This window comes from Falco peregrinus, chromosome 14 (assembly GCF_023634155.1).
Source record: "Falco peregrinus isolate bFalPer1 chromosome 14, bFalPer1.pri, whole genome shotgun sequence".
NCBI classification, from domain to species: domain Eukaryota; kingdom Metazoa; phylum Chordata; class Aves; order Falconiformes; family Falconidae; genus Falco; species Falco peregrinus.
In genome coordinates, this window is record NC_073734.1 from 25,008,183 (window position 1) to 25,034,134 (window position 25,952).

The following is a 25,952-nucleotide window of genomic DNA, read 5'->3' on the forward strand; positions in this document are numbered from 1 at the left end:
TGTCTGACCACAGAACCAAAGCAATGGCCTGCCTAAGCAGAGCTGTGGACTCTTACCTCCAGCAGATGCATGTTGGGGAGCGTGTCCTCTGTGTACCAGGCTTCTGCCAAGTGCAGTGTATGCTTTTGTTTTCATGGTCCCAAGGGTCCTTTTTTTTCCCCTGGAGGCTGCCTTTGCTTTATGGTGTTATGTACAGGGTGTTCACCACATCTTTCGCTGAGAGGAGTGGGAAAAGCTGTGCTACCCTTCTCTCTTCCATTTTATCACTGTGGTCCTGGAATTTGGGCCCCTAAAGGCTGGAGCTGGGCTTCTCTTTCAGCTTAACGACATGGGCAGCGTGCCTTCTCTTGTGTAGAGAAGTTGCATTGCTGTGAGGGCTATAGACTACTTCCAAGAGTGCTTTTGGCGCTTCATTCCATGGTGAAGCTCATGATGTTCTCCTGGGTGTGTGGGGATCCTTTCCTATGCGTCTCCTTTGCTGTATGACCAAGCAAGGAGAAGCCACTTGATGGTCCTGAAGTGTGGACATGCTTGGATCTATCTTCAACTCTGAATGGTTCAGTCTGAACCCCAAACTGGGTGGATATAGAAACCAAGCCATAATGTGGTCGGGAGCTTTCAAAAGCACGATGATGATGCTCTCTGGCTCCTGACATCTAGAAGCCCCTTGTGAAAAGCTGACCCTTGCATGCTGGGACTGTGCAGGAGGACTAGCCCTGTCCCCAGGAGCTTTCACTTGCCAGGTAAGGCAGGGCATATGGGAACAGTGAGACCCAAGGAAGGTGTAGACCATTCCTGTCCTGTGAATGCTGGCTGCTCATGCAGCAACAGAGCAGTAGTCAAAAGGCTGTCCTGCTAATCTTGGTGCTTTGTCCTGTGTCCCCCAGTGTAACCACAGGCTGTAACTGGTTAAATCAGCTGTCCTATTAAAACAAGCTCAAGGAAAACATGATTTATTGGAAGAAAGATGGCACTTCCACAGCCTGCTAAATCATGGTGGCAAACAAACCCTGTGGTCTCTGGCTTCCTGCAGGGTTCAGCAGAGGCTCTTTGGTGTTTGTTCTGGCCTCCTTTACTGGGCAGAGACCTGCTTCATAGCTTCTGCTAGCTAAACTTCAAGCAGCAGCTGAGGTCAGCTTCTCAGCGCTGCTGCAGCTTCAGCCCTTGTTTGGGTCCTGCCCCTCATCAGAAGATGATGCTGTCTGGGTTTCCTGGCAAGTACTACTGCTCGGCAGCCTGTCAGTGCTTTCGTCTTGTTTTTCCTCTGCTCTCGGCTATTGCAGTGTGAGACTGCTTTCTGCTCTGTTTCTCTTTGATTCTGAATGACTCGTTGCCTCTCTGTTAAACTGCTGCCTAGGGGCCAGGCTGATGTCCTGTCAGTGTGCGGGACCTCTGAGGTTACAGCTGACTTAGTGCAGCTTGCGCTTGAAGGGTGGGGGGGAACAGTACGTAGAGGTGAAGCTTACTGGAGGTGCAGGCAGATTAGGAGGGGTTACCTCACCTTTTGGAAGGATCTGGAGAGGGCTACCTTGTTGAGGGCCTCTAAGGAAACAAAACCTGGCTGTGCTGGGTTGGAAGTTCTGGGGAGGTTGAGTTCAACTCCAGGAAAGGCTGGGCTAGAAATACAGGCTGCTGTTTGGTGCTGAGGACATCTCAAATGGCAAGGTGAAGAGCTAGAGGTGAGACTGATAGGGGAAGGGGCCAAAGATGATGCTTCTCTGTGTCTAGCTGTGGCCCAGAGGAATTTGCTGCCTGACAGCAGGGGAAAGGGGGCATATCACTGCTGGTGGTATGCAACCATGGAAAAGGTCCTAAATTCTGCAAGGAATGAAGGGTCTCTGGGTGCTTCTTGGGTGAGATTTCAGAGAATCGGCTTCAGGAGTGTCTGGTTGGGGGCTATAAAGAGACCAAACAGACAGCAACAAGCCAGGTGGTAATGGCTGCAGTCATCTGAAGGGAGATGTGGGCGATGTAGGTATCTGCAGACTGCTGTGTAATCCCTCAGCTGCTTTACTGCCTCAGGCCTGGGAGATGGCAAATGATACTTTAATTTTTATATATGCGGTGATGGCCCCGGGTGCTTTGGAGTGAGATGTCAGGGTTACAGCAGATAATTGTGTGAAAGCATCAGTTCAGCTTGGAAGTTGCGAAAGCTAGTTCTGTGCCTGGGTGCAAGAAGAGAGATCTCTCCTTGCCTGGAAGTGCTTGAGCCCTTAACTTGATTCAAAATTCTCCAATGGAGTTATGGGAGGATGCTGAAGAAGGAAGGGGTGGAAGTACAAGCTGGTGGGGCCATGAGTCACTCTGAGTAGGGTGTACAGGCTGGGCTTTGATAGCTGACAGTTGTCTGAAAGACAGTAAAGGCTCGATTCCTTGTTATGACAAAGCAAACTTGCAGGAGAGAATAGTCATATTACTGTGGATCTGAAGTCTCACAAGAAAATGTCATCTGAAATGTTGAGGTGTTGGCACAGTGGTATGTTGAATAAAGCTTCAGTCGTGTTTATGCCTCATGTACAGCCAGCTGCATCAAAAACAGAGGGCCCGATCCAAGTGTTGAAAGGAGGTGGCTGTAAGTACATGTCACTGTAATCTCGAGCGCTACCCTACTTGAATACTCAGCAGAAAAAGGCTGTTGTTCTGACAGGCTGTTGTGTTCTTGCATGAGGCAGCTTTCTGGGAATTGTGACCTGGCCATAGTTTACTAGCTTTTGTGGGGGAGGAGAGAGAACAAAAGTTGTGGTAATTCAGGCACACCCTTGCCAAATGCTGGCTCAGTCACTTTCTTTAAGTGTGTGAACCACTTGAAAAAATGCCGAAACAGGCAAATGTACCTCTCAAAACTGGTTGCAGGGTTGAGGCAGTGTGCTGCTGTTAGCATCTGGAGGAGCTCATCGGGTGCTGCTGGGCTCTTGGTGCAGATCTCTGCTTTTCAGCAGGCAGCTGGGGAGGAGGCATGGTAGAAGACTCGCAGCAGCCAGTGTCTTGTCGACATGCAGCGTGTGGGATCTCTAGCAGCCGCCCCTGCTGAGGTGCTGCTATTGCTGCCAGAGGCCAACTCCAGCTCTGTCTGAACTTGCGTTAGGAAATAGGAACTTGAGCTTTTGGAGAGCTTGGGGCTTGCTCAGCAGTGGGTCTATTTATTAGTCACCATGCTACTGGGACAGCTCTTCTGGCAGGGGATTTGTGAAACCACGGGATTAGTTCGTTCTTAACTGAAAAGCCTGGCATGTGAATAGTCCTATTAAAAACTCCCACACCCTCTTGGTAGGGGCTCAGTGACTGGCCCAGCAGCTGGAGGAGGATAGGCTCATGTAAGGCACTGGTACGCCATAGGATGCATTGAGTCAGGGTTTATAAATCCAGTCCAATTTTTGGAAAATACTGTTCTGTTCTGTCTGCTTGGATGCTAGGAGATTCAGAAGAGTTTAGTTCCTACAGTTCGTGGCTGGCCTTCCCATAAAAATGAATTCCAAGAGTTATATAAATGTGGCCCTTATTCCAGTTGCAACATAATGTTGTGTTGGCTCTTGTGCTGTGGAGTTGGGGGGGGCACCCTCCTCATCAAGCAGGACAAAATGCTCTAGCCAAGCAGCTCATGGGAGCTTGCTCAGAGCTGTTTGAGGCAGAGGCTGCAAGGCACAGCATGCAGCTTTGTGTGACTCTGGTCTAAATGCAATGCAGCTCTGAATTCCTGGAAGTGGATGGTACTGCAAACTCTGTTTTGTGCCACCTGGTAGCAAGGTGGCTTCTTGCAGTCTCAAAAGTAAGAGCAGAGTTGCAGGTTGTGATGACACCAAAAGGAGCCGATGGTTTTGAAGTAGCAGAACGGGAGTTGAGGAAACAAGGTGAAATTTCTGGCAGCTTCCTTACGACCTGGTAGGATTGCAATAGCTGCTTCCTCTCCAAGGTCCTGTATAGCTGCAAAACAACCTTTTGGGCAGGCTTAGTTTTCATTGGAGCTCTGCACAATTACAGAGGACTGCAAGTAGAGGTGTATGAATGTAGCTACAGCAGTCCCCTGTGCCTTCTCCTAACAGTCTGATTTTTTTATGGGTGTAATACTCTCACCAGGACCCTCTCCCTCATATTCACTGAGCAGCTGCTGAACTTTGCTCCATGCTTTCTCTAGCCTCTTGCTACAAGTAAAGGAGTAAAGCCCTGATAGTGAAACTTAATTTCCACTAGGACTCCAAAGATCATCATCCCAGAGCTTTCAAAAGAGGGTCTGAAGCTCCTTAAGATGTAATTCTGGTAGATTTCCCCTCTGTAACTGTATCTTAGCTTTCAAAAATCAAGCAATTGCAAAACAGATGGGTGAGAACTCTTTGTGTGCCGGGTGCTGCCTGTGAGCTGGGCTTTTTGCAGGGTTTAGGAAGTGATTACCATCAATAACAGTCCTGTGCAGGCTGTGTGGAGGTGAGCGGCATTCTGGATTTTGGCATGATCCAGTGTTTGTGGCAAGGTTCATGTTGAAAACTCCATTGTCCAAGTTATCCAATGTTTTCCTGCCTCGAAAGTGTGAGTGTAAGTTGATAATGTTTGGTAGAATGGTAGCTCATTCTGCTGCATCCAGGATTCCTTACTAAAAGTACCACCAAACTCGCCTGTAAACCACTGATAAACATGGCAGAAACTGAGTGCTGTTAAGTCTCTGTCCTTTTCCACCCTGTCTCTATAACCACTGTGTTACCTGTGAGACTTAGCAGTGGTAAGTCTTAGGAATTAAAAAGTGCTGGATCAAAAACATCTTCACTAGATTCCTTTGGAAATACCCAGAAGAGCTGAAGTCAGCTTGAAAGCCATTTGACCCTTCCATCCCTCAGGCTGAGGACAGTATTGCACTGTACAGTGCAAGCTTGGTTTGCAGCCCGATGCGGAGGATGCTCTCCAGCTTGTGCCTGTAGGTGGGTATAACATCAAAAGATCAAACTCAAGCTTGGCTGAGTCCTTGGTCTGTCCTCGGTGCTGTGGATGCTAACGCCATAATGCTGAGGACTTCGTGGTTCAGTGAAAGGCAGCCTCAGTGCTCCTGCTTCAGAGAAACCAGGGAGAAATGTCTTTTTTGTTTTGTTTTTTTTTGTTTTCTCTGGACAATGTGTTCACATCTGGTTTGACTAAACTCTTCCAGCTACTCTCCTTCGCCCATAAAGGTCTTGAATCCTTGTGAGGGTGCTTACCTAACTGGCTTTCTGAGGTGAAGCTGAGGAGAGATGAACATTATGTACCAGTGCAACTAGTAGTGCTTTCAGGAGTAGGATTATATGATGTTCCTCAGTTCTGGATTCAGTTTTTCCATAGAGACACTTAAATGCTTTTGGCTCAGATAGGACTTTTATCTTCACAGAGCTCAGCATGTTGTGGTTGCTTGTTGGCCAGAACTGCAGCTTGGTTGGGCACCTGACCTGCAGTAAGGGTAGCAGAGGAAACAAAGGTTTCCTCTACTTGACACTGGAGGAGGGGAAGGCTTCTGAGCATGTTCCTCCATCCTAGGCAGGGGTTGCCTACCTTACAAGACAGAGTTAAAAGCCCTTCCTCTTCACCAGTCCCTCACTTCTCTTTACCAGTGCAATTAGCTGGACTGACTTGATGATGTAATACCAAGCTTTTTTTATAATGTCAAGATTGCTGTTTGTGTCTCTGGCTTTGAAAGCTTTTCAGATGCCTCCACATCACTAGTATCTGAGGAAACTTGCTTGTAGGTGCAGGTAGGTTCTCAGCAGTGATTGCTTCAGAGAAGCCTGCAACCAGAGCCCTTTTGGCTAGAGGAAGTGCTTAAATTGTTTCTTTTTTCTAGATTTCTAGCAAATACTTCTTAGAAAAATAGTAATCTTTCACCTTGATCAAGTACAGTGGACAGCTGGTACAGGTGTGTGCTCAGTTACACAGACAATGTTACGGTTTCATCTTTAAGATGGGGCAAGGCTGGTATGCTGAAACACTGATCTTTTCCAGTGTTTGGATAGTCCATGGTAAAACTGAGCACAAATCTGAGTGTATGACTAAATACATGGGGTTTATCTAAATGATCTTTCACAGAAGAGAATGCCATAAAAAGTGCTGAGCAACAGCTGTCTTGGGTGTGCTTTAAAAAACCCATAACAACGCAAACCCAACAGAGTGGAATATTTCTTTCCTTTTTAGACTTGAAACTGCACCTCCAGAGCACAGACTATGGAAACTTCCTGGCCAACGAAGCCTCCCCACTCACTGTCTCAGTCATAGATGACAAGCTGAAGGAGAAGATGGTGGTGGAGTTTCGTCACATGAGGAACCATGCATATGAACCCCTAGCAAGTTTTCTGGACTTTATCACGTGAGTACCACCCGTTCATGAACAACATTTGAAACACTGGTGTTCTTACTGACTTGAGGGCTCTCTGAACAGCCTTCTACACTTAGCCCAGCGGCTGCTGTGTTTTCTGCGGCTTCTGGAATGAAACTGTTTTGGTTGTATCTGGAGGTCTCAAACCAGCAGCAGAGTATTGCTACACTGTTAAAGGCTTTTGCTCCCAGGCTGTGTATGCTTCATTGGTGCAGCTACTTAGCTGCCTTTTCTTGAAGAATTGGTTCCATCTTTATTAAAGCTGTTACTTACCCTTGTCACTTGTGTTACAGGTTTTTTTTAAAATGTGATCCTGCTGCAAAATATATGCATGCTGTGCACATGCCTGACAGCAGTTGCATGCTGGTTCTGACCCACTGAGGTTGATCAGCCTTTGTCAGGACTGTTGTGATCCTGCTGTCCCATGCCAGGGGCTGTAGGCTTTCCTCTGACCCTGTCACAGACTGGTTCAGGGAGTTGAGCTGGCCAAAAATTGAACAGTTTTTCCCTTTTGGGGTTAATATTTGACTAATTTGTTTTTCTTAGGCAGCTCAGCGGGATCCAACAAATGCTGGCACTAGGGGAAGGAAGGGTCTAGAATGCACAGCAGGGAAAGACAGGGCTGCCACAGCCTCAGCATGTCTCTGCCAGAGCATGAAAAGACCTGGGGTGTGTGTGCTTCCACAGCAGGTTCAACTGATGTGAGAAGCTTGAAATAGCATAGCGTTCTCTCAGGTGTGTTCTCCTAGCAGTTTTGCACAACCCTCTGCTTCCCTGTGTGCTGCTCTTGTTTCAGTTGGTAATGAAATGAAATTGCTAGCCTCAATGCGATGCCAGTTGTGCTAGTTTGCATCTGAAACATGGAAGTAAAATTGCCCTTTTTCCTTTCTTTAGTCTACTTTCCTGTAAGCTCTAGTTTGTTTTGCAAACTGCATAGCCGATGACTGCCTTCTCTAACCATCAAGGAGATACCTCATGGACAAAAGTGAATTTCTGGTTCAGCAGAACATGACTTTAACTTGCATCTCTGAGAAGAAGATTGCACTCTGTTCTTGGGTAGGAACTTAATAAATCAGCATTTGTTTATTTGATACAGTGAGCTTGGGCTAATCACAGGCACTCTGACAAGTGTTGTTTAATCTTGATTTTTGGCAGTTCTGTGTGTTATCTTGCTTACCACCTAGAGATTTTTGATTGAGGCAGACTGATGTAGAAAGGCCTTTGTGGCTGATTCAAAGATTTTTAAATTCTGTTCTATTTGTGGCATTTTCTGCATGTGCAAATATTGATTAAAGACCTGCTTCTCTGCCACATTCCTTCCTGTTCTGTCCTTTTTATATCTGGACACTACCACTATCTTGTTTTTCTAACCTTGTGGCTGATAGCTATTATTTTCTGGGTCACTGTGCTAGAGCTGCCTGTCTTTTAAGCCTTTCCTATTTTCTAAGCAATAATTTTTCCTTATATACCTGACACTGAAACTCAGAGTTTTCATATTTGGCTCCAAATACAGGGCAAGACTTAACAACTCATCAGCAAGACATTACTAAATCCTCATTTTGCAGCAGTGTTCGCAATGGATGAAGCGGTTTCTAGCTCATGTTAGCTGTATGGAGCAATCTCTTCTATTCTCTCAAACGTCTTGTAAAAACATCAGTACTGTTTGAGCCTGGCGTTTGTCCTCCAGTGGTGCTTTTCCTTTGCTGCCCTACAGGTTTATGGAAGTGCCTAGTCTCTATGGAAGTATCAGAGTAAGCACTAACGGTCTTTTATTTTAGCTTCTGTCATATCTGTTTAAAGGCAATAGTCTGGGCAGGGCACATGAGTATATTGCAGGCTTTAAAACTTTGCTGTTCCATAACAGTCTCACTTGGAAAACCAGTGCATGGGAAAGATGAACTGAAAGTTCTCAGACCATGCCTGCTCTGCCTACACACTGCGTGACTTGGTAGGAAAACTGTGAATGGCTGTGGAAATCCAGCTTCCTGTTACACCAGTCCTGTTGGCCTTTACCCAGTGTCTACATCCAGCTTGAGCTGTTGTGCAGAAGACCTTAAACCTCTCGTGTAATCTGAGAGGCTGGTTCTTGCCAGCTATTGGAATGACTTAATTTTAAAACTGATACTTGGCACTCAACTTGATTTAACTTTGACCTTGTTCTGCTTCTGTCTCTGATTTTGATGAGTTCTCTATAGCAAAACATAATTCTATGCAGATACCTGTATCTCTTGCCTACTGTGTATTCTCTTCTTGAATATATTGGTTCCATTTGGCACACAATGTTCTTCCTTGAGTTGTCTTCACTCTCATCTCTTTTCCTTTTTACCCACAAGATTTTCTGCAGTGCGTGCTGCCTAGAGGGAGGCAAAAGGGGAAGCAGGGGAAATGTCTCCACTCTCTTGCAGAGCAAGGAGTCCAAGTGTTCAGCTGTGTGGTGTTGTGCTGCTGCTGCACCGCTGATGGAGGAGTTTCCTCTGGGTGTGCACTCATCATACCAACGGAGTATTAATGAAATAGAGAAGGTGTTATCAGCTTCCGCTGGTCCAAGGTGGGAGTCACTATCAGTGTATTAGAAGCTTTAATAACTTCTGATGACACTACAGACAAGTTAAAATGGAAGAATGAGAACAGTGAAACGGAAGGGAGTTTGGAGAGGATGCTGGTTTTGCCTGGTGGGTCTTAATATCTTCTGTTGATAATCCTAACGTACTTAATGACTGGGCCAGTAGAAAAGAGTGTAGACTAGACATGACTTGTGGGGCTGCCTTTCAGGCTGTGTTTTGTTCCCTGAAACTGTCCCATGGGTAGGTCTTGGTTTGGGGCAGGGTGCAGAAGTTTCAGAGATTCTGTCTGCTGACAGTGTGAAGCTTCCCAATGCACATCCCAAATAGCTGGAGTGGAGGACAGCTCTGTTAGGAGGCTGGCAGCACAGACTTGTGCCAATAGCCTTCATTTACCCAGGCATGTATGTAGGCAGCCCGATAGAAATGTTCGGCCAGAGGATGTTGGCAGTGCTGGAGATGTTGTGCCTGTGCACGCAGAGCTACTGTGTCATCCTGCCTACCTGGTGACACTGGGACAAGCCTGTACCGCTTTATCTTCTGCTCTGGCTGTGCACACAGATAGGCGTAGTAGGGCGATTTGTCTTTGGCTTTTGAACATGACTGTTTCCACTCCTTTCTTTTAGGGTAGTTAATGAAACTTGAGCAGCAAATGGTAAAGACTGGTCCTGGTAGACAGGGCAAGTGAGGCACCAGGTGGTCAGAAGAAGAAATTGTGCTCAACTGAATGTGTCCATGTGCTAAAACTGTACAGGCTGAATTGAAATAGAAAATGGTAGAAAGATGGAAAGTTTGAGCAGGTCTGGCTTCTGCAGGAAGAAAGCTTGAGTTCATTGGGACTCTCGTGAGAGACACGGAGGCACTGAGTTGTAAACGGAGATTTTTGAAATCAAGTGTGATTGTAGGAGGTGTGTCTGGCTTAAATTGGAAGGAAATGTTTTGTAGTGTGTCCGGTGCAGCTCTGAAACTCACTGCTGCCAGATGCATTTGAACGTACTTACATTTTTGGCCTTAGAAATACTGGATAACCTCACACAAGACAGGCCCATTGAGGCCTGTTAAGCGCTTGGGTACCATCTTGCTGAGGGTGGCCAGGGTGTATGTAGATGGCTGATGCCAGGAGGTGGATCAAGCATTTAAAAACCACACAGTCAGGCTTTCTCCTTCATGAATGTCCTACTGGACCTCTGGGGTGGCTTTGAGTCTATTAACAGGTGACTGTTCTGTTAGTTTTTGGAGGATGCTCAGAGCTTGACCCAGGGTGCACTGCTGAAAAGATCTGGGGAGCGGCCTGATATAAGGAGCAGCTGTAGTCCTTGTCCCCTCTGATTGCTCCAGAGCCACCCTGCCAAAAGCCATGCCGTTCGTCCCCACGGGGGATTATGCTGTGTCATTTCTCTTGCCTCTTCTAAGCGGCCCATGAACTGGGTGAGGCCACAGGAAGGAGAAGCAGCAACGGGGAGAGTGTGGGGGCCCTGGGGCACCAGGAGGATATGTTCCTGGTGGTCTCTCCGTGCCCGGCTCCGGGGAGGCAAGGCAGCGCTGCTTGTGACTTGCCAGGAGGTGGCACTCCAGCCCCGTGGCTGCCTGCCCCAGGTGCACAGCCTGCCATAGGTAAGGATGGTCACCTGTGGAGGTGGGCCAGGAGTTAACTTGTCCCTTGAGCTTAGGGGAAAGGACAGTGTTTAAAACCACACGAAACTGACCCAAGACCGCAGCTAGGCAGCAACCCAAAAAGCAAGGTCTGTGTTTCCCAAGTCATTTGCTGCCACTGATTTTTGTCCTAGTGTGCTCCTCTCCTGGCACCACGCTGACCCTTTCCTGGCTCCAGTCCTCTCCAGGAACTCTTCTGTGGCAAGTGTTGCATTGTTAGTACCAAAATATTGAGGAAGTTGGCTGATTTCCCTTTTGATTTTTTTTTTTTTTCCAAGTGGTGGCTGTAGCTGGCAGTGTGTGCCACTGTGTGTTGCAGCAAGGAAAAGCTCAGCTTGTTGTGCCTGCCACCATCTCTATAAAACACCTGCTAGTTCTGCATCTTGTCATGGAGCTCCTCACTGGAGACTGCTCATGCTTCCCTGTGCCTTTCAGCCAATCACAGTAGATTCTCGCTGATAGGCACAAGCTGGTTGTTACTATCTCTGCTCCAACACAAACAATTGACTGGCTGAGGGAATGCAGCGATGTTCTGTAGGGCAGCAACAAACAGGTATTAAGTGTACTTGAAACAGCAAAACCCACTTCCTGAGTTCAACAAGCACATATTGACTTGTGGGATGGAAGTGGGTTTTAGGTTCTTCTTGGTGATGTGCTGCTCTGCCTTTCTGTATAAGGCTTTGTTCTTTGTGTTAGCCCGACATGGTGCCACGTCCTGTCTCTCCTTCTTTTCAGTGTTCCTGTATATGGTTTAGATGGGATTCTTTATGGTAGTGTTGCTCCTGACTGTAGCCTGATTGGATTGTCAGCTGTATTTTTATTCCGGGGGTGGGGTAGGGTGTGTGGTGGTCGTGCAGTTTTTTTTTTCTCTTGCCCTTGCTTCAGCACAGTCTCTTCCCTGCTTTGAAAAGTCTCTTCTCAGCAGCCTGACATGCAGGGCTCTGGCTGTTTGGCCCCTTGAGCCCTTGCAGCAAGCTGGTGGGCAGAGAAGGGTTTCATCTTGTGCTCAGGTCAGGGAGCTGCTGGTAACTGCAGAAACTGAGTCTGCTGTGGCAGTGAGGTCTGGAGGCGAGCTGGGTCTGAACATGGTTTCCAAATCCGTGATACAGCCTGTCATCAGAGGACAGACTACGTCATCTTTTTTCTTTACCTTACCATTCTGCTAGGGCTGGGAACTGAGTTCTTTTTGGCCCTGAGGATGCAGCTGGGAACTTGGCTTTCAGTATGTTTTTGTGGTCACACAACATGTTTTTGATGAGACTGCATAGACCTTTTCCCCTTGTGCATGTCTTTTTTTCTTAGCTGACACTTCCCTCTATTACCTTCTCCCTGACCCAGCCTCTCTCCTGCGCTGGATAGATCTAGTTTCTGCTGCATGACTTTGAGTTCAAACTTAGTCTTGCAGCAGTGGCTTTTCTAGAGCCAAATTGTTTCAATTGCTACTTGAGCTGAAAAGCAGCTCTGCTCTGGAGTAGGAAGTTGCCTGTCTTTATTCTAAATGTACTGGAGTGCGCATCCTGGCATAACTGCAGAGGTTACAAAATGTGACTGCATCTGTCTGAAGTCCTTTCTTGCAGAAGAAAACACTCCAAATGCTTTACTTAGACACTTGCAGTTTATTTGGGCAGATGCAACAATCTGAAGGATCTTTCCTAATGCTGCTGTAGTTAAGACTATGCTCTACTATTTTCAATTAGTTGTTGACTCCTTGGTGGAAGTGGAATTGGGAACCAAAAAGTACTGTAGTGGCTCCTGGGGATCCTGCAATAAAAGGTTTATGAGCCTTTTCTGGCAGAGACAGTTTTGGCAGAAGAGCACAGGTTTCTGACAAACAGCTTCCCTGTTTGCAGGGAGTGCAAAGTTGAACTGATAAGCCAAGTTCTTGGAGGGATTATGCAATCTTCAAAATAAGAGGGCATGTAACTAATGGTCTGGAAATGATCACAGACTTGTGTCCTCTGTATGGTGGCATCAGAACTGCGTCTGTTCTCCTGCATATCCAAAGGGCACAGACCTCATACCAGTTTCCCAGAATCAACGTCTATGAAAATGGACTGGGTTGCATGCCTAAGTGGTGGCCATAGAAGTCCACTTTCAAAACTGTGTGACTGCAGGTGCCCTCATTGGAAAGGGAGTCTTTGAAAGGTGGATTTCCTTGTATATTACATTGAGGAGATGCTTTTTCCCCAAACCTCATGTGCCTGGGAAACGCTTCATTTGGCCAGTGGATTTGACCTGGAACAGCATAAGGCACCTCGTACAGACCAGCACTGCTCTTCATTTGGAGGGCCTTAGCGCAGTGCCCCGCAAACACAGTGAGCCATGGTAAAGATGGGAAAAGCTAGCAAAATGTTATCGATGGCAGTAAAGATGTAGCAAAAGGTGAGTTACGAGCTCCAGATGTGAGCCCATGTTTCACTAAGAGAAATCTTTAATGAAACTCTGCAGCCCTGAGAATAGGCTCTAGCATGCAAGCTGTGGGTGATTAGGTGAGAACATATCGCCCCTGTCATGCTGTTTCATCCAGAGGTAGTATGTGGACTTAGCTGTCTTCTTGAGCTCTGTCTAAAGTTGAATCCCTCGGGTGATTCTGCAGCTTGCAGGAATAGTCCTTGCACTTCCCTCATGTTCCTTCTTGCAGTCTTTCCCTCTACAGACTAAACAGCATGTGTTAGAGGCATAAAACAGATAGGGGAGTGTGTTAGGAGGTTATCAGTGCTCCTCTGATCAATTTATGTGTGCCTGCAACTTTTCCAGAAGATAACCTGTGTGCAGTGCCTTCAGTTGGATGAATGTTCACTGAACACTTCTGTTCCCATGTAACGTGTTCACTCCTTGATTGACACTGTTATCAAGGTCTCGTGCTAGATCTTAGCTACCTTCATTTTCCTTTTACCTTTCCATTGACTTGCCTCGCCCAATGCTCTAACTGACAAGTTCCACCCAGAGAAGGCCTGAAGGCCAAGGGCACTGCTTCTGAAGGCTTCTTGGGGACATCATGGATCCTAGTCCCCTCTCCTAGATCCATTCTGTATGCTAGTTTGAAGTCTAACAAACACCTACATAGAGCTTTGCATAAGTACCACAGTATTTAGAGGCTGAGCTAAATCTTGTGTCTACCCTGTGTGGTTTACTGCATATGTCAAGTGGGATGATGATTTTGCTTGTCTTTTGCTGGCAGCAGGTCTGTATGCGCAGTAATATTCTGCGTGTTAGCTCAGTGCAGATCACACATTCACTGAGAAGCAGGTAAAGGCTTTTAGGCCATTAAACTCATTCAGCTTTCTTAGCTACTAGGGGCAATTGGGGATAATGTGAGATTGCACTGCAGCCTTTACTCTTACCTTGTGCCCTTGAAATGTTTTTTGAGTCTTTTGGGGTGTTTTTTTTTTTTTTTTTTTTTCTTTTAGTGCTTTACATGTAGAGAAGGTAAGCAAACAGTTTATGTAAATTTGGCTTTTGCAGCTGGTCTGTGTGAAATCAGCATGATTAGATGTTTATGGTCAATATTTAAAATGTAATTAGTGCTGAAGTCTGCCCAGCACAGAGTGCCAGGACTCAGCCTTGTCTATCAGCGTAGTGTTTCTCATGCTTTGAGACATCAAGTTTAGGCAACCAGAGATTCTTGCGTGAGGCTGCGAGGTGTTCAAAACATTCCCTGGTGTTTCAAGGGGTTTGTACATGTTTAGAACACGATGTCATATTCATAAAGCCTCAAAATTAAAAGTATTTCATGTAGCCTTTTTCTTACTAGTCTTTAATGCAGCTAACACTATATGACTGCTTATGAGTTACCAGATGATACCACTGGAAAATTGAGGTCAGTATCCCAAGAGACCTAGACTCATTAGAAGATGGTAAAAAGCATGAGGAGATGCAGCTAAATATAGATTAATGCTGAGAACATTCCTGGATACTTGCATTTGAAAGGCTGCCACGGCCTCTGTAGTACTGTGAAGTTAGAACTTTGCTGTGAAATGGTCTCGTTTATCTGAGTTTAGCAGGGCACCCACTTATTGGCTGAGTGCCCTTGGTTTGTGGTGGCAAGCATGAAATTCTCGGCTTTCTCTTTGGCAGGTTCACGAACTTGCTGCTTAGGTGTGGCTTTTTATTGGTGTGACTCTAGGAAAGACAGTGTGCAAAGACAGGAAGAGATCAGCTCACTTGTGTGGAGACTGTCACATGCTGCATTTGCTCTTGCTGTTGTTCCCTGAACTGCCTGAGCTTCAGCTAGAGAAGAGTAGAACTGCTCCTGGCCAGAAGCCGCTGGTCTGACATGTTCCAGTCTGAACTGAAAAACTGATTTAAGGATTTGACTCAGTTCATGCACTGTCTATTACTCAGAGGAGCCTCAGTGAGGCACTGAGGTCTTCCTGTTGTGCAGCATCCCTCTCCTTTCCAGTTCAGGACAGCTGTACAGTTACTTACTAATGATCTTAAAATGACACTCCAGATATAAGCATCTCAGCTGTTGGTGCTATTCTGAGCATCAGCTACTGCTCTTTTGTGCTTTGAAGTCTGTGCATTGCTTTGCCCCATGACTAGCTTGTATTTGAAGCTTGAGAGGTGTGACAAGTGGCTCTGTGTACCAGCACCTTTGCTCAGGTCTTGAACCCAGTGGGATATAGAGATGGGTCTGTGTACTTATGCACAAACCCCAGGAAGCAGCAGTACAACCAGCCCACAACTGTTTCCTTAGGTTACTTCCCCCACCAGCCCTCTGAATACCTGAACTGGATGAGCTGCGAGAGGGAAGCAGCAGATGCTAAAGTGACTATAGTCAAAACAACTTCATCTTCATTTAAAGCTGTCTCTAGAATTCATGCTGAGTTCGGAGCACTGCTCTGATCCCACTGGAGATTTCCCTTTTTCATCCCAAAATAAACACATGCTTCTACAATAATCTGAGCAACTGCCCAATGCAGTCACATAGTGACTTTTACCTTGCTAGCATTAGTCTGAATTGAAGTCTAATGCTGGTTTTGGAAAGCATTAAAGTTGCCTGAGCAATGCAATACATTAACCCATCCCAGAAAAAACCCTGAGCTGCAACCCGGTTCTTCCGTGCCATGCACTTCTGCATCAGCCCACTGCTCTGTTTGCTATTGACACGGAGGACTGTCCTCATCACCCCTTGCCCGGCAGCTGTTAAGCTACAGTTTGGCAAGGCTTTTCAGAGGATCCCTGAGAAACGCATCCGTCATTAGTCACGCTTTGTGACCACTTGCAGTATTGTTTACGGTTTCTTTAGTATCCTGGAGCAGAAAGCAATAAAAAAACCAACCTATCTGCTGTAAGACAATGACTCTTTATGATTAGATCAGATTAGACTAGTAAACCTAAACCAGGGAGGGAGAAGCCCTAACTGTCCTGGCGGTCCTGCCTTGCAGGGCTCTGCCTGAGTGACTGCAGGCCAAGTTGTAAGAACCCCATGTGATGAGTTTTCATATATTTCATGTGCTCCTCTGCTAAAAAGCCTTTCCCAGTATTCAGTGGGCCATTGCAATCTTTTTTTGCATGTCTCATTTATCAGTGGCTATACTTACGTAACTCCAGGAGGAAAACATTCGTTGTCACAGTACCTGCACATGGCTTTTGCATGTGTGCTCTGCTCCTCCTCGGTTCTACTTGCTAGCTGTCTGTGGATGACTACCCCAGAAGTTAGCTAAGTTAGCTTCTGGGGCCTGGCTCACCTGTTTTCTCTGAGAGGCCTCTGCTGTACCTGTCTGAGACTGCACCTCCCAAAACCAGCAGTAAGAACCGTCTCTCTGACCTGCTGCTGGTGGAAGGAACATGTGTCATCCCATTCCACCGCGGCCCCCCACCCCCACCCCTTATTCTTGCTATGTGAGTGTCACCCAGTGTGTATTGTGCTGAACTGGGTGTTGCTGGAGGAGTGAAGATAACTGGCTCCGCTTGTCTCGGACTTCAGGAAGCCATACACCATCATCTCTCTCCTGCTGTGGATGGTATTTCTGTGCTTCCAGACTCTTTTTTTGTCCTTTAAGAAATTCTGCTCTCACGTGAGATGTTACTGATGCTTCTCAGTGTCAACTAAAATTGTATTTCTGTGAGTGTGAATTTTTGGAATATACCACAGCTCAATTCAGTGGGTGAGAGGAAGAGCAAGGCATTGTATAATTGTCCATGTGAAACTCTGGCTTGAACATACACTCTTTTTGTGTCCATCTCCCTGCGTGGGCAGGTAGCAGCTTGAAGCAGAGCTTAAACCACATTCTTGCCCAACAGAGTTTTGTCATGGTCTTTTGGAGGCAAGATTGGAAGCTTGGCATAAGGTGCCATTAATTAAAACCCTCCCACCCCCTGTCACTTGCTGTAGCTTATACAGCGCCTCCACATAGTGCCTTCTCAGAGCTGTTTGTGTTCCCAGTGAGCTAGTGCAGAGGTTCATCCTCAGTGAGGAGCTTGTCAGTCCTTCTACCTGTTTCCAGTCTCCAACCAGAGCATCCCACATCCTAACCTTTTTTCTGTGCAAAGCAGGCTGCAGTAAGACTTCACGGTGTTGCAGGTGACCATCGACTCCTGTTTTCTGATGTGTCCCATAGTCTGGTCCTCTTATTAGCTGCTCTGAGAGCTAGTGAAGGTTAAAATGCTTTTGGAGGGGTCTGACCATGCAATTAACCATGAAAATTGAAATATTTGAAGCTGTTCAGAACCTAATAGGAGGTGAGAAAAATGATGATAAAAGCTGCTCTATTAAACGAGTAGTTGGAGGTTCCTAGGAAAAACTGCTGCCACTGTAATAAATCAAATCCTTTGGGCCTGGGAGGAAATGCCAGTGTAGCCAGGACTTCTGCTATGGTCTTAGTACAGCTGTGCTAATGGAGGCAGATGCATTCTTGTTGGGACCTGGCACAGGACAGCAAGCATTGCCCCTTCCACAGATGAGAGAAGGCTTTTCTGGCTGCCCTGGCACTAGAAAACTTGCCTTGCAGTCATCATTGGCTAAGCCATGACTGCTTTTACTGGGATGAAGCAGGGACTGAATGAGAGTAAGCGTGGTCAGGGCTAGCTTGAGGGAAATGGGAAGTATCTGGAAGGATTAGGTAATGGTGCTGGTGTCTGCCTGGCCTCAGCAGGCACAAGAAGACCTTTGTCCTGCTGCAGCTCTCTTGTTATCATAAAGGTTTGAAATGCTGTCACAGTGGAAATTTAAATGAGAAGTTTCCCCTCTGTCTTGCACATGGTAACTCCTCCTCCTGTAGGGATGAATCCTTCTCTGACAGGAGATTTAAGTTGTCTCAATTTAAAGTACACTCTTTTAAATAGTTGGTGCTGGGCCTCCTTAGAGACCTTGGTATTTGGTCTATAGACTGTGCATTTCCCCAGACTTCCCCTGAAGGACAAGGAAACAAGAAAGTTAAGGAATATAAATGAAACAGGAAGAGTCATGCTTTGCACTCAGGCAGTGGAAGCCAGCTATGTTGTCTTTCATGGGACCATCAGTCTGAAAGCAGAAGCATCTCATGCGTGAAGAGGGTGTGACTTGGGTTATTCTCCCCAAACCTGGCTGTGGCTTTCAGGCTGAGCTGGACTGGGAGGGCATGGATGAGCTTGGTGTGACCCCAGTAAGCCAGAAGCTAAGGTGCTTTGAAGACCTATGAACAGAAAGGGCTCCAGACTTTTTCCCTCAGTTCCTCTTGTATGGTTGACTTTGGCCAGACTCCTTGCAAGTCACAAATATCTTGCAGAGAGCAAGATCTGTGGTAAACTGGGAATAGGAAAGAGGTGTGCTAGCATACTGCGCAATGACTGTATTTCCTTGCAGGCTCTGCACTGCAGGCTGAGCTGAAGAAACAAATTTGGTCTGGTCCAATGTTGTTGCTTTGGTGAGAGCAGTCCTGTGTATCCTCTTTCCTGAAAGCTATCTGTGTTGTACTAAGCAAACTTGCACATTTGAGGGCAGATGGTGGAGCTGGGAAACTCTCTTTTGTATCCTTGGTCTGGCAGACCTCACAGAGGTGAATCTGTGTTAGGGTGCAGGTGCTTGTATTTACCAGCAACCAGCTGCTTACTGCAAGGGACTTACCCACAGTTCTCATAAACAGGCCCTTCTTGCTGTCCTGGAGATTGCAATCATCTCCATGGTAAGAGGTGCACAAACAGAAGGGAGGATAATGACCTTGTGGATTAAAGGGCAAAAGGAGGTTTGCTAGTTCATGACGCTTGTGCTGATTGAACTGGTTCTAGATTGAATGTCCCTGGAAAGGTAGGCTGCAAACACAGAAAAGCTCTCTGCAAAAGTGGTAGGGCCAGGAGGTGCATTACCCAACCCTGCAGCGTGGAGAAAAAAGCAGCACATTTGAGGAACTAAGGTGTGGATTTGTTCATGTATATACCCGCTGAGTATATTTGAGAGGCAGTAAAGCCCATCTAATAAAAACTACTGCAATCTGCCTTTAACTGGCTCTGCTTCCCTGCCTTTGATGTGGTTCAAAGGGAAACAGGGCTGCATTATGTCCATGATAGCTCAGAAATATAAAGACCAGCAGCATCCCAGTGCCTGTCTGATAAATGCTTGCAAAGCCTTGGTGTCCCTGCCCTTGCCCCAGTCCCAGTGTACTGGCCTTAAGTTCCCTTCCTTCAGTACTCAAGTACGTGCGGGAAGCCTGAACCTCAAGAGAGCTCCAACTTTGATGTGCATGGCTCCTTCTGCCATTCGGGTTCAGGCCTGATTTAATTTGTTCTGGAGCAGCTCCTGCCAAGGAGCCTCTTCAGGTCTTTTCCATCATCTAACTTTTTAGAGTTAGAGCTCTAATAGTGAGAGCAAGGGAGTGTAAAATCCCAGATATGCTGCTCTTCCAGCATCTCTGCCTCTTCCCTGTGCTGCAGAGGGACATTTGCAAAGGCATCTGCTGACTGAAAAAAACCCTCATCTTGCCTGATGTTTTTCAGGTTCTCAGCTTGGTTGGCTTTTATGGCTCAGCTGGTGGTGAAGGTGCCTGGAGCACCACTCCTGTTCTTGCTGGAGACACTTTTCCTCTCAACTCCTTGTATTTACATGGTACCTTGATTGCTTACTTGGATCCTCTACTTGGAGAAGGCTGCTAGCCTTTCCTGTGTTCCCAGTCTTCAGGCCAGCTGTCTTTCCCTTTTCTGGCTGGACTGGGAGAACTGGGAGGTGATCTTTCCACTCTGCTTGGCACTGATGGAGGCCTTACCAGGAGTGCTGTGGCTAGTTCTGGGCTCCTCAGTGCAAGAGAAACATGGACATACAGAGAGAAGGGCCAGAAAAGGCTTGTGTTGGTGGAACTTGTGCTGAGTGCCATGGACCCAGATTGAATGTCCCATTAGTGCAGCGCCAGAGACTGAATCTGCTAATCCTGGGTAACACAAGCGGAGAACTTGGTTAGGGACATCATAACATAAGCTCATTGTGGTGGGTTGACCTTGGCTGGATGCCAGGTGTCCACCAAGCCGCTTTATCATTCTCCTCCTCAGCAGAATGGGGCAAGAAGAAAACAAGATAGAAAAAAATCTTGTGGGTCAAGATAAAGGCAGTTTCATTAAACAGTAGCAAAAGTCATACACATGGAAGTGAAGGAAAACAAAAGATGTTATTCTCTACTTCCCATTGGCAGATGATGTTTGGCCACTTCCCAGGAAGCAGGGCTTCAGTAGCGGTTGCTGCAGAAGACAAACATCATAAATAACGAATGCCCCCCCCCCCCCTTCCTCCTCCTTTCCTCCTTTCTCTTAGCTTTTATATCTGAGCAGATGTCATACGGTATGGAATATGCCATTGGACACTTTGGGCCAGCCATCCTGGCTACGTCCCCATCTGAGATCTTGCCCACCCACAGCCCTACTGGTGCTGGTGGGGAGGCTGGAGACACAGCCTCGATGCTGTGCCAGCGCTGCTCAGCAGCAGCCACAGCACTGGTGTGTTACCACCGCCTTTCTAGCTACTGATATAAGCACAGCAGCACGAGGGCTGCTACAGGGCTCAGCCAGGCCAAATACACTCATGCAAAGACGTTTCTAGCTTTTGATGGTAGAGGTGTGAAAAACCTTGTGTGTAGTTTCATGAGGCTGTGAGTGAAGGTTGTGTCAAAGCTGCCAGTCCTGTTGGTTTTGGAAGGGAGCGGGGCTGCAGAAACGTGACCCTTTCTCTGTAGTCTGGGCAAGATGGAGCAGTGCTGCTGGCACTGAAGCTGAGCTTGAGTCAGGCTAGCTGCACATTCCCCTTTGCTGGTGTCCTACCATGTACGCTTTTTCTCCTGCTCTCTCAGAGTAAAGCAATACAAGGAGAGCAGTGGGAACGCTGGAAGGACGAATGTTCCCAGCTACCGTGTGGGGAAGCTGGAGCCAGGCTTCTCTTGGAGATTTGAAGGGTTAGGATGAGAGACAGTAGACAAATAGTCAAATTGAAATTCTGATTAGCTGTTAGGGAAAGACTAGCAAAAGACTTTTCATTGTGTGTGTGGTCAGACACTGAAGCGGAGCCCCAGAGAGGTTGTGATATTCACCTCCTTGCAAATAATTTGGGAGTTCAGCTGGACAAAGCCCTGAGCAGCTGGAGCTGGCCATGTTCGGAGCAGGACATTGGGCCAGAGACATCCAGAAGTCCCTTTCAATCTAATACTCCAATGGAGATGCCCAGGTGGTGGTGTTCAGCTGTAGCATAAATCACAGCTTGGGACTTTGCTTGACCTCCCCCTCCCCCTTCCTAGGCTGGCATGAGAAGGAAATGTTAAGGAGGTGCTTTACTAATTCTTTGTGGGGAGGGTACATCTTTCTAGAGATGTTCACAGAGACTGAAGATATGTGCCCAGCTGGTGCTAGGGTTTGTATTCTTACTATAACAGGCTTCCTTTTGCATTCCTCCAGGTACAGCTACATGATTGACAATGTTATTCTGCTGATCACTGGGACTCTGCACCAGCGTTCGATCTCTGAACTGGTGCCCAAGTGCCATCCTTTGGGGAGTTTCGAGCAGATGGAAGCTGTGAACATTGCTCAGACGCCTGCGGAGCTCTACAATGCAATCCTGGTGGACACTCCCCTGGGTGAGTGGAGCCTTTCAAAATACCTCTCAGCTTGTGTGGAGCAGATGTCCCTTTCTCTCCTAGTCTAACTAGGTCCAACTAAGCCTAAGTTTAGTTGGAAGACAAAGTGGTCGATAATGCACAGCTGTGGCCCTACTGCCTGTGGTGGCTGGGCTTGATTTCAGGTTTATGCCTGCCCCTTGCTAGTTTTTCCTTTGGAGGACCAGCTAGCTCTCTGTTCTTTTCAACAAACATCCAAACCAGGACACTGGCAGTGCAGACTGCTGGAGTGTTTGGATTGTGTAAGCCAGGCCTTGAGCTGTCATGGTAGTACAGGTATAGTTAGACCTGATCTGCTAGATCTGTCCATTTACTAGCTTTTCGGGGAATAGTCACCTGAAATTAGGAAGGAAGGAGAAAGTTGGAGCGGTCTTACACAATGTGATCTTCTTAATAATTGTCATAGACACATGGCACACATACTTCCTTAGTCTATCAGGTCCTCTGCTGGAGTGAGTCACTTTAATTTCCAGCACTTTTAGTTGGACCATTGGGCAATTTCTTGTAGGCAGTTTTTGTAGATAATTATAGAGATCTGCACATGCCTAGTCTTGTTCTGAGACTGATAAAATTAGCTCTAGATCAAGGAAAGCTCTTTATATACAAAAATCCCCCAAACAACAACAGCAGAAAAAGAAATCTCCAAAAACCTTTTTAAGCTCGTAGTGTAGCAGGATCCTACAGTGGGGTATACTGTCTCAGGGCCTTGACCAGGAGGCACATAATGCTAAACCCAAGTGTCTTATGAACAGCTAGTCAGACAGATATGTTCCTTAAAGATAAAAGGCATAGGAAGAGGTTCTGGAGAAAAGACATACGTCTTTTTGCAGTAGTAGGAGAGGTAGTCACAGGTGACTTGCTAGTTTAGCCACTGTGGGCAAAAACATAATGAGGTATGCCTGAGTCAGTGATTAATCATTCTTTTAGGGTTGCTAGAAAGAACAAAACACTCTTAAATCATCATATTGTATTTGATAGAAATAGTTGGGTTTGGAATGGAAAGTGCTTTTGCAAATGCTCTGTGTGATAATGAGGCAAGTGGAGCAGTCGTCATGGAAAAATGACTTGCCAGTTAGAACCCAGCAAAGGAGGGAAAACAAGTCTCAAGAGGTCCGGGATGCAAGGTAGGGCAACAATGCAGCAGGAGAACAGAGGCTCTGCACACAGCTGAGCTGAGCCTGCTGTAGGGGTGATGTGTAGGAAGAAAATCCTCCTCATACATAAGCAGGAACCTTCCCATTTGGGGAATAAGAGAGAACGGAGTGTTTCAAAGATACTTGCTCTTAGAGACCTTAGAGCTTCTAGCCTGTGTATGGAGTGAAAATGTCCTGTTACAGTGGTGAGGTGGTTCTGGAGAACATGGCTGGCAGCTGAGGGTCTTTGCCTCTTGTGTTCATGTACTTGTACATGAGTCAGTTTTGCCTGCTTCTGCCCTGGCTAGGCTGACTTCTTCAGACCTTTGCCCTGGCCATACCCTTGAGGCTGTGTACCATCTAGTGTGGCGTTTCTTCAGCAGGAGAACGTGGGGAGTAGCTGTGTTGCCTAAACAAGCAGGCATGTAGGCTCCAGTTGTTTAACTTGCATGCTTTCCAGTGACCACACGCAAAGAAACAGCAGCTCTATCTCCTAAAAGTACTTGAGTAGCTACGTGGCTTGGTAGGAATGCCTAACCCCAAATGGCTTTCATAGGTTAGCAGGGCAAAATAAGACTTGCTGTTAGCCTAATTTCGGATATTGGAGGGCCAAGAACTGAAATAGCTGTGTTCTCATTCCTCTGCTACTCTGAAGTAGCCACTGCTTAGCTATCTAGGCTAGCCAGTGAGTCCTGCAGTGAAAACCAGTCCTGGCACACTCTGTTTTCGTTTTTGCCAACCATAGGGAGCAGTGCTTCTCTGGCTACGTGGCATTGGTCTCTGATGCCGTTGCAAAGAAACCCTTGGGGGGGGGGGGTTGGGGTTAACCCCTATTCAGGACTCTCTACACACACAGTGTGGCTGCTGCCCATGCCAGGGAGCTTGTGCTGTAAAAGTGGGGCATGCCAAAGGTGGGAGCCTACATTGTACATGGTTTGTTGCACAAAGGAGAGCACTGGTCAGTTCTCAGCGTGAGTGCAGTGTCCTTTACCCGCAGCTGGACTGCGTAAGCTGAGAAAGATCGTATTTCTCTATGTAGCAAATTCAGCAAAGTTGGTTGCTGAGTGAGAGTTGAAAAAGTCATAAAAGTCCTGTCAATGGGTTTTATTGTGCTTTTTCTAACAATCGAGTGGTACGACAGCCTTATGTTACAGTAGATGTACAAGACTTGTGTTTATCTGCAGCTTGCAATACCCTGTGTTAGGTTTGAAATCTGTGTTCTTTAGGTGGCAAAAATTTCTCAGACTCCCTCCCAGAGATACTCTGGCAAGGTACAGAGGGCTGGGCATCCTATCAAAAAAGACTACTTCATTCTGTCTCCTGTTACTTACCTCCAACTAGAGAAATAGAAGTCCTTAGAAGAAGTGGAAAATGGGACTGATAGACCTGACCAAGGGAAATGGCTCTTGACTCCAGTCACAGAGTATCATGGGCTGGAGGAGCTGTGTCATCCCCATGCCTCCTTAATCCAACTGAGATATTGGAGGAGGAGGGAGAGGCACTGGCTTTCTCAGGACTCACTAGCTGCTGTCTCACAAATGCTTAAGTGCTGCCGCCATGCTGTACCATGTAGGCCTGCATCTGGGAACAGTTTGGGTTTTGCTTATTTTTAAATACAGGCTGCTCTGGCACTGATGCTGGGGGCTAGAGCTGAGAATTTCTGCCGAGACTAGGTTGTTAACCAAGCCATAGGACTAAGGGGTGAACAAAGATTTTCATGTGAAAGCCCCCAGAATGATTGTGGCTTGGGGAACCATGCTGGAGCCTGAGGTTTTGAGTCATGGCAGTTTGGTGGCTGCTGAAGATAAGGGCTAGGCCTAGAAGAGAGAAGTTCAACATAGGGTGTGCTTCTGCCTGGTATTGTTGAGGACCCTGGAAATTGCTGGGCATGGGTCTGGTTAGGGCAATGCTAACTCTGTGGCTCTGTTTCAGCTGCTTTCTTCCAAGACTGCATATCTGAACAGGACCTGGATGAAATGAACATTGAAATAATTCGAAACACACTGTATAAGGTAAGTGAGTCTCTGGGAAGGGAAGGAGATGTTAACTTCCCTGTTTACTCCTAGTGTGACTACAGCTCTGTTTTGGGTCAGGACCTCCAACGTAGGCTGGCTTTCTTCAACCAAAGATGAAAGGGTATTTTCTTCTTGGTGTAGACTTAAAAAATAATTGTGCTTTCTCTATCTTTTTTTTCTTCCCTGGAGTGGTGGTAGAGTAAATGTGACCAAGAACTAGTTGTATACATTGGAAAGTAAAGATAGTGTTCTTGGAGGGTCCTGACATCTGATCACTCGGCTCTGCAGTCAGGGCACCAGAGCTAGGCAGAGTATGGTTTTCTTGGAGGTGTCAAGAGTCTGTGCAAGAGATTTTCAGAGGTTATGCCTTTGAATAAATTTCCTCAGGCCCCAAACAGGCAGGAGAAGGCTGTTCCTTTTAATCACACGAATTTAGATGTGTAGTTAACTGCATTCAGATCTTAAGCTTGATTGAAGGACTTCAGAGGGCTTGGCTCTCTGTCTTGAGCTCTTTCAGAAGAAGCTCCAATAGTCTGCTCAAGCCCTCAGTGGCTGTGGTTGGCGTTAGATGCTCTTGGTAGAGCAGTGTGAAAGGTGCAGCTAGGCTGGAGGAGTCCTGCAGGCTGGGGAGAGTTACCGGCACAGGGATGTGGAGGGGCTAAGGATCAACCTGTCCTGAGCCTGCATGGGGAGCCGTCATCTCCTCTGCAGGCCCTGTCTGGTTTTAGCTGGCAGTATCAAAGCACGTGTTTATGTGCAGGCTGTGGCTATCGCTCCATCTCGACTCTGCGGATTAAGGGTGGGATACAGATTGTATCTGCCAACCCTGTTTTGGCTGGTCACAGCCAGCCTGCAGTTGGTGTGACCTCTGCTTCCCAAGGAAACCGTGGCCTGTTTGGAGAGGCAGAGAACAAGTCAGGTGTGAAGGGAAGAAGACAAAGGGAGGCGAGAAGGAGCTGTGAGTCGGCAGTCATGCCCAGCTGCGTGTGGCCTCTGGCATGTACTGGTCTTTTGCTGTAACGGGGGGAGGTGTGCCTGTATGCATAAATACCAGCACCCTTGCAGGGTGCAGACCTCTGTTGAGACAAGGCAGGTGGGGGAAGGCAGGGAGCAGTGTGAGCACGGGGCACATGGGGTGTGGGGTGTCTCCTTGCTTCCCAGCTGCCACGTCCTTTCCTGTCTCCTTTTGAGGCCTG

The 25,952-nt window shown here is 47.0% G+C and overlaps 1 protein-coding gene across 1 annotated transcript in view; it reads left to right on the forward strand.

The window, feature by feature from the left end:
• The window catches only part of ATP6V0D1 (ATPase H+ transporting V0 subunit d1), a 37,064-nt gene that overhangs the window by 3,835 nt on the left and 7,277 nt on the right, over positions 1–25,952 (forward strand). The window contains exons 2-4 of the mRNA XM_005229193.4: positions 6,145–6,316; positions 21,391–21,569; positions 24,674–24,753. Coding sequence (XP_005229250.2) covers positions 6,145–6,316; positions 21,391–21,569; positions 24,674–24,753 — 431 coding nt within the window. The remainder of the gene's footprint in view (positions 1–6,144; positions 6,317–21,390; positions 21,570–24,673; positions 24,754–25,952) is intronic.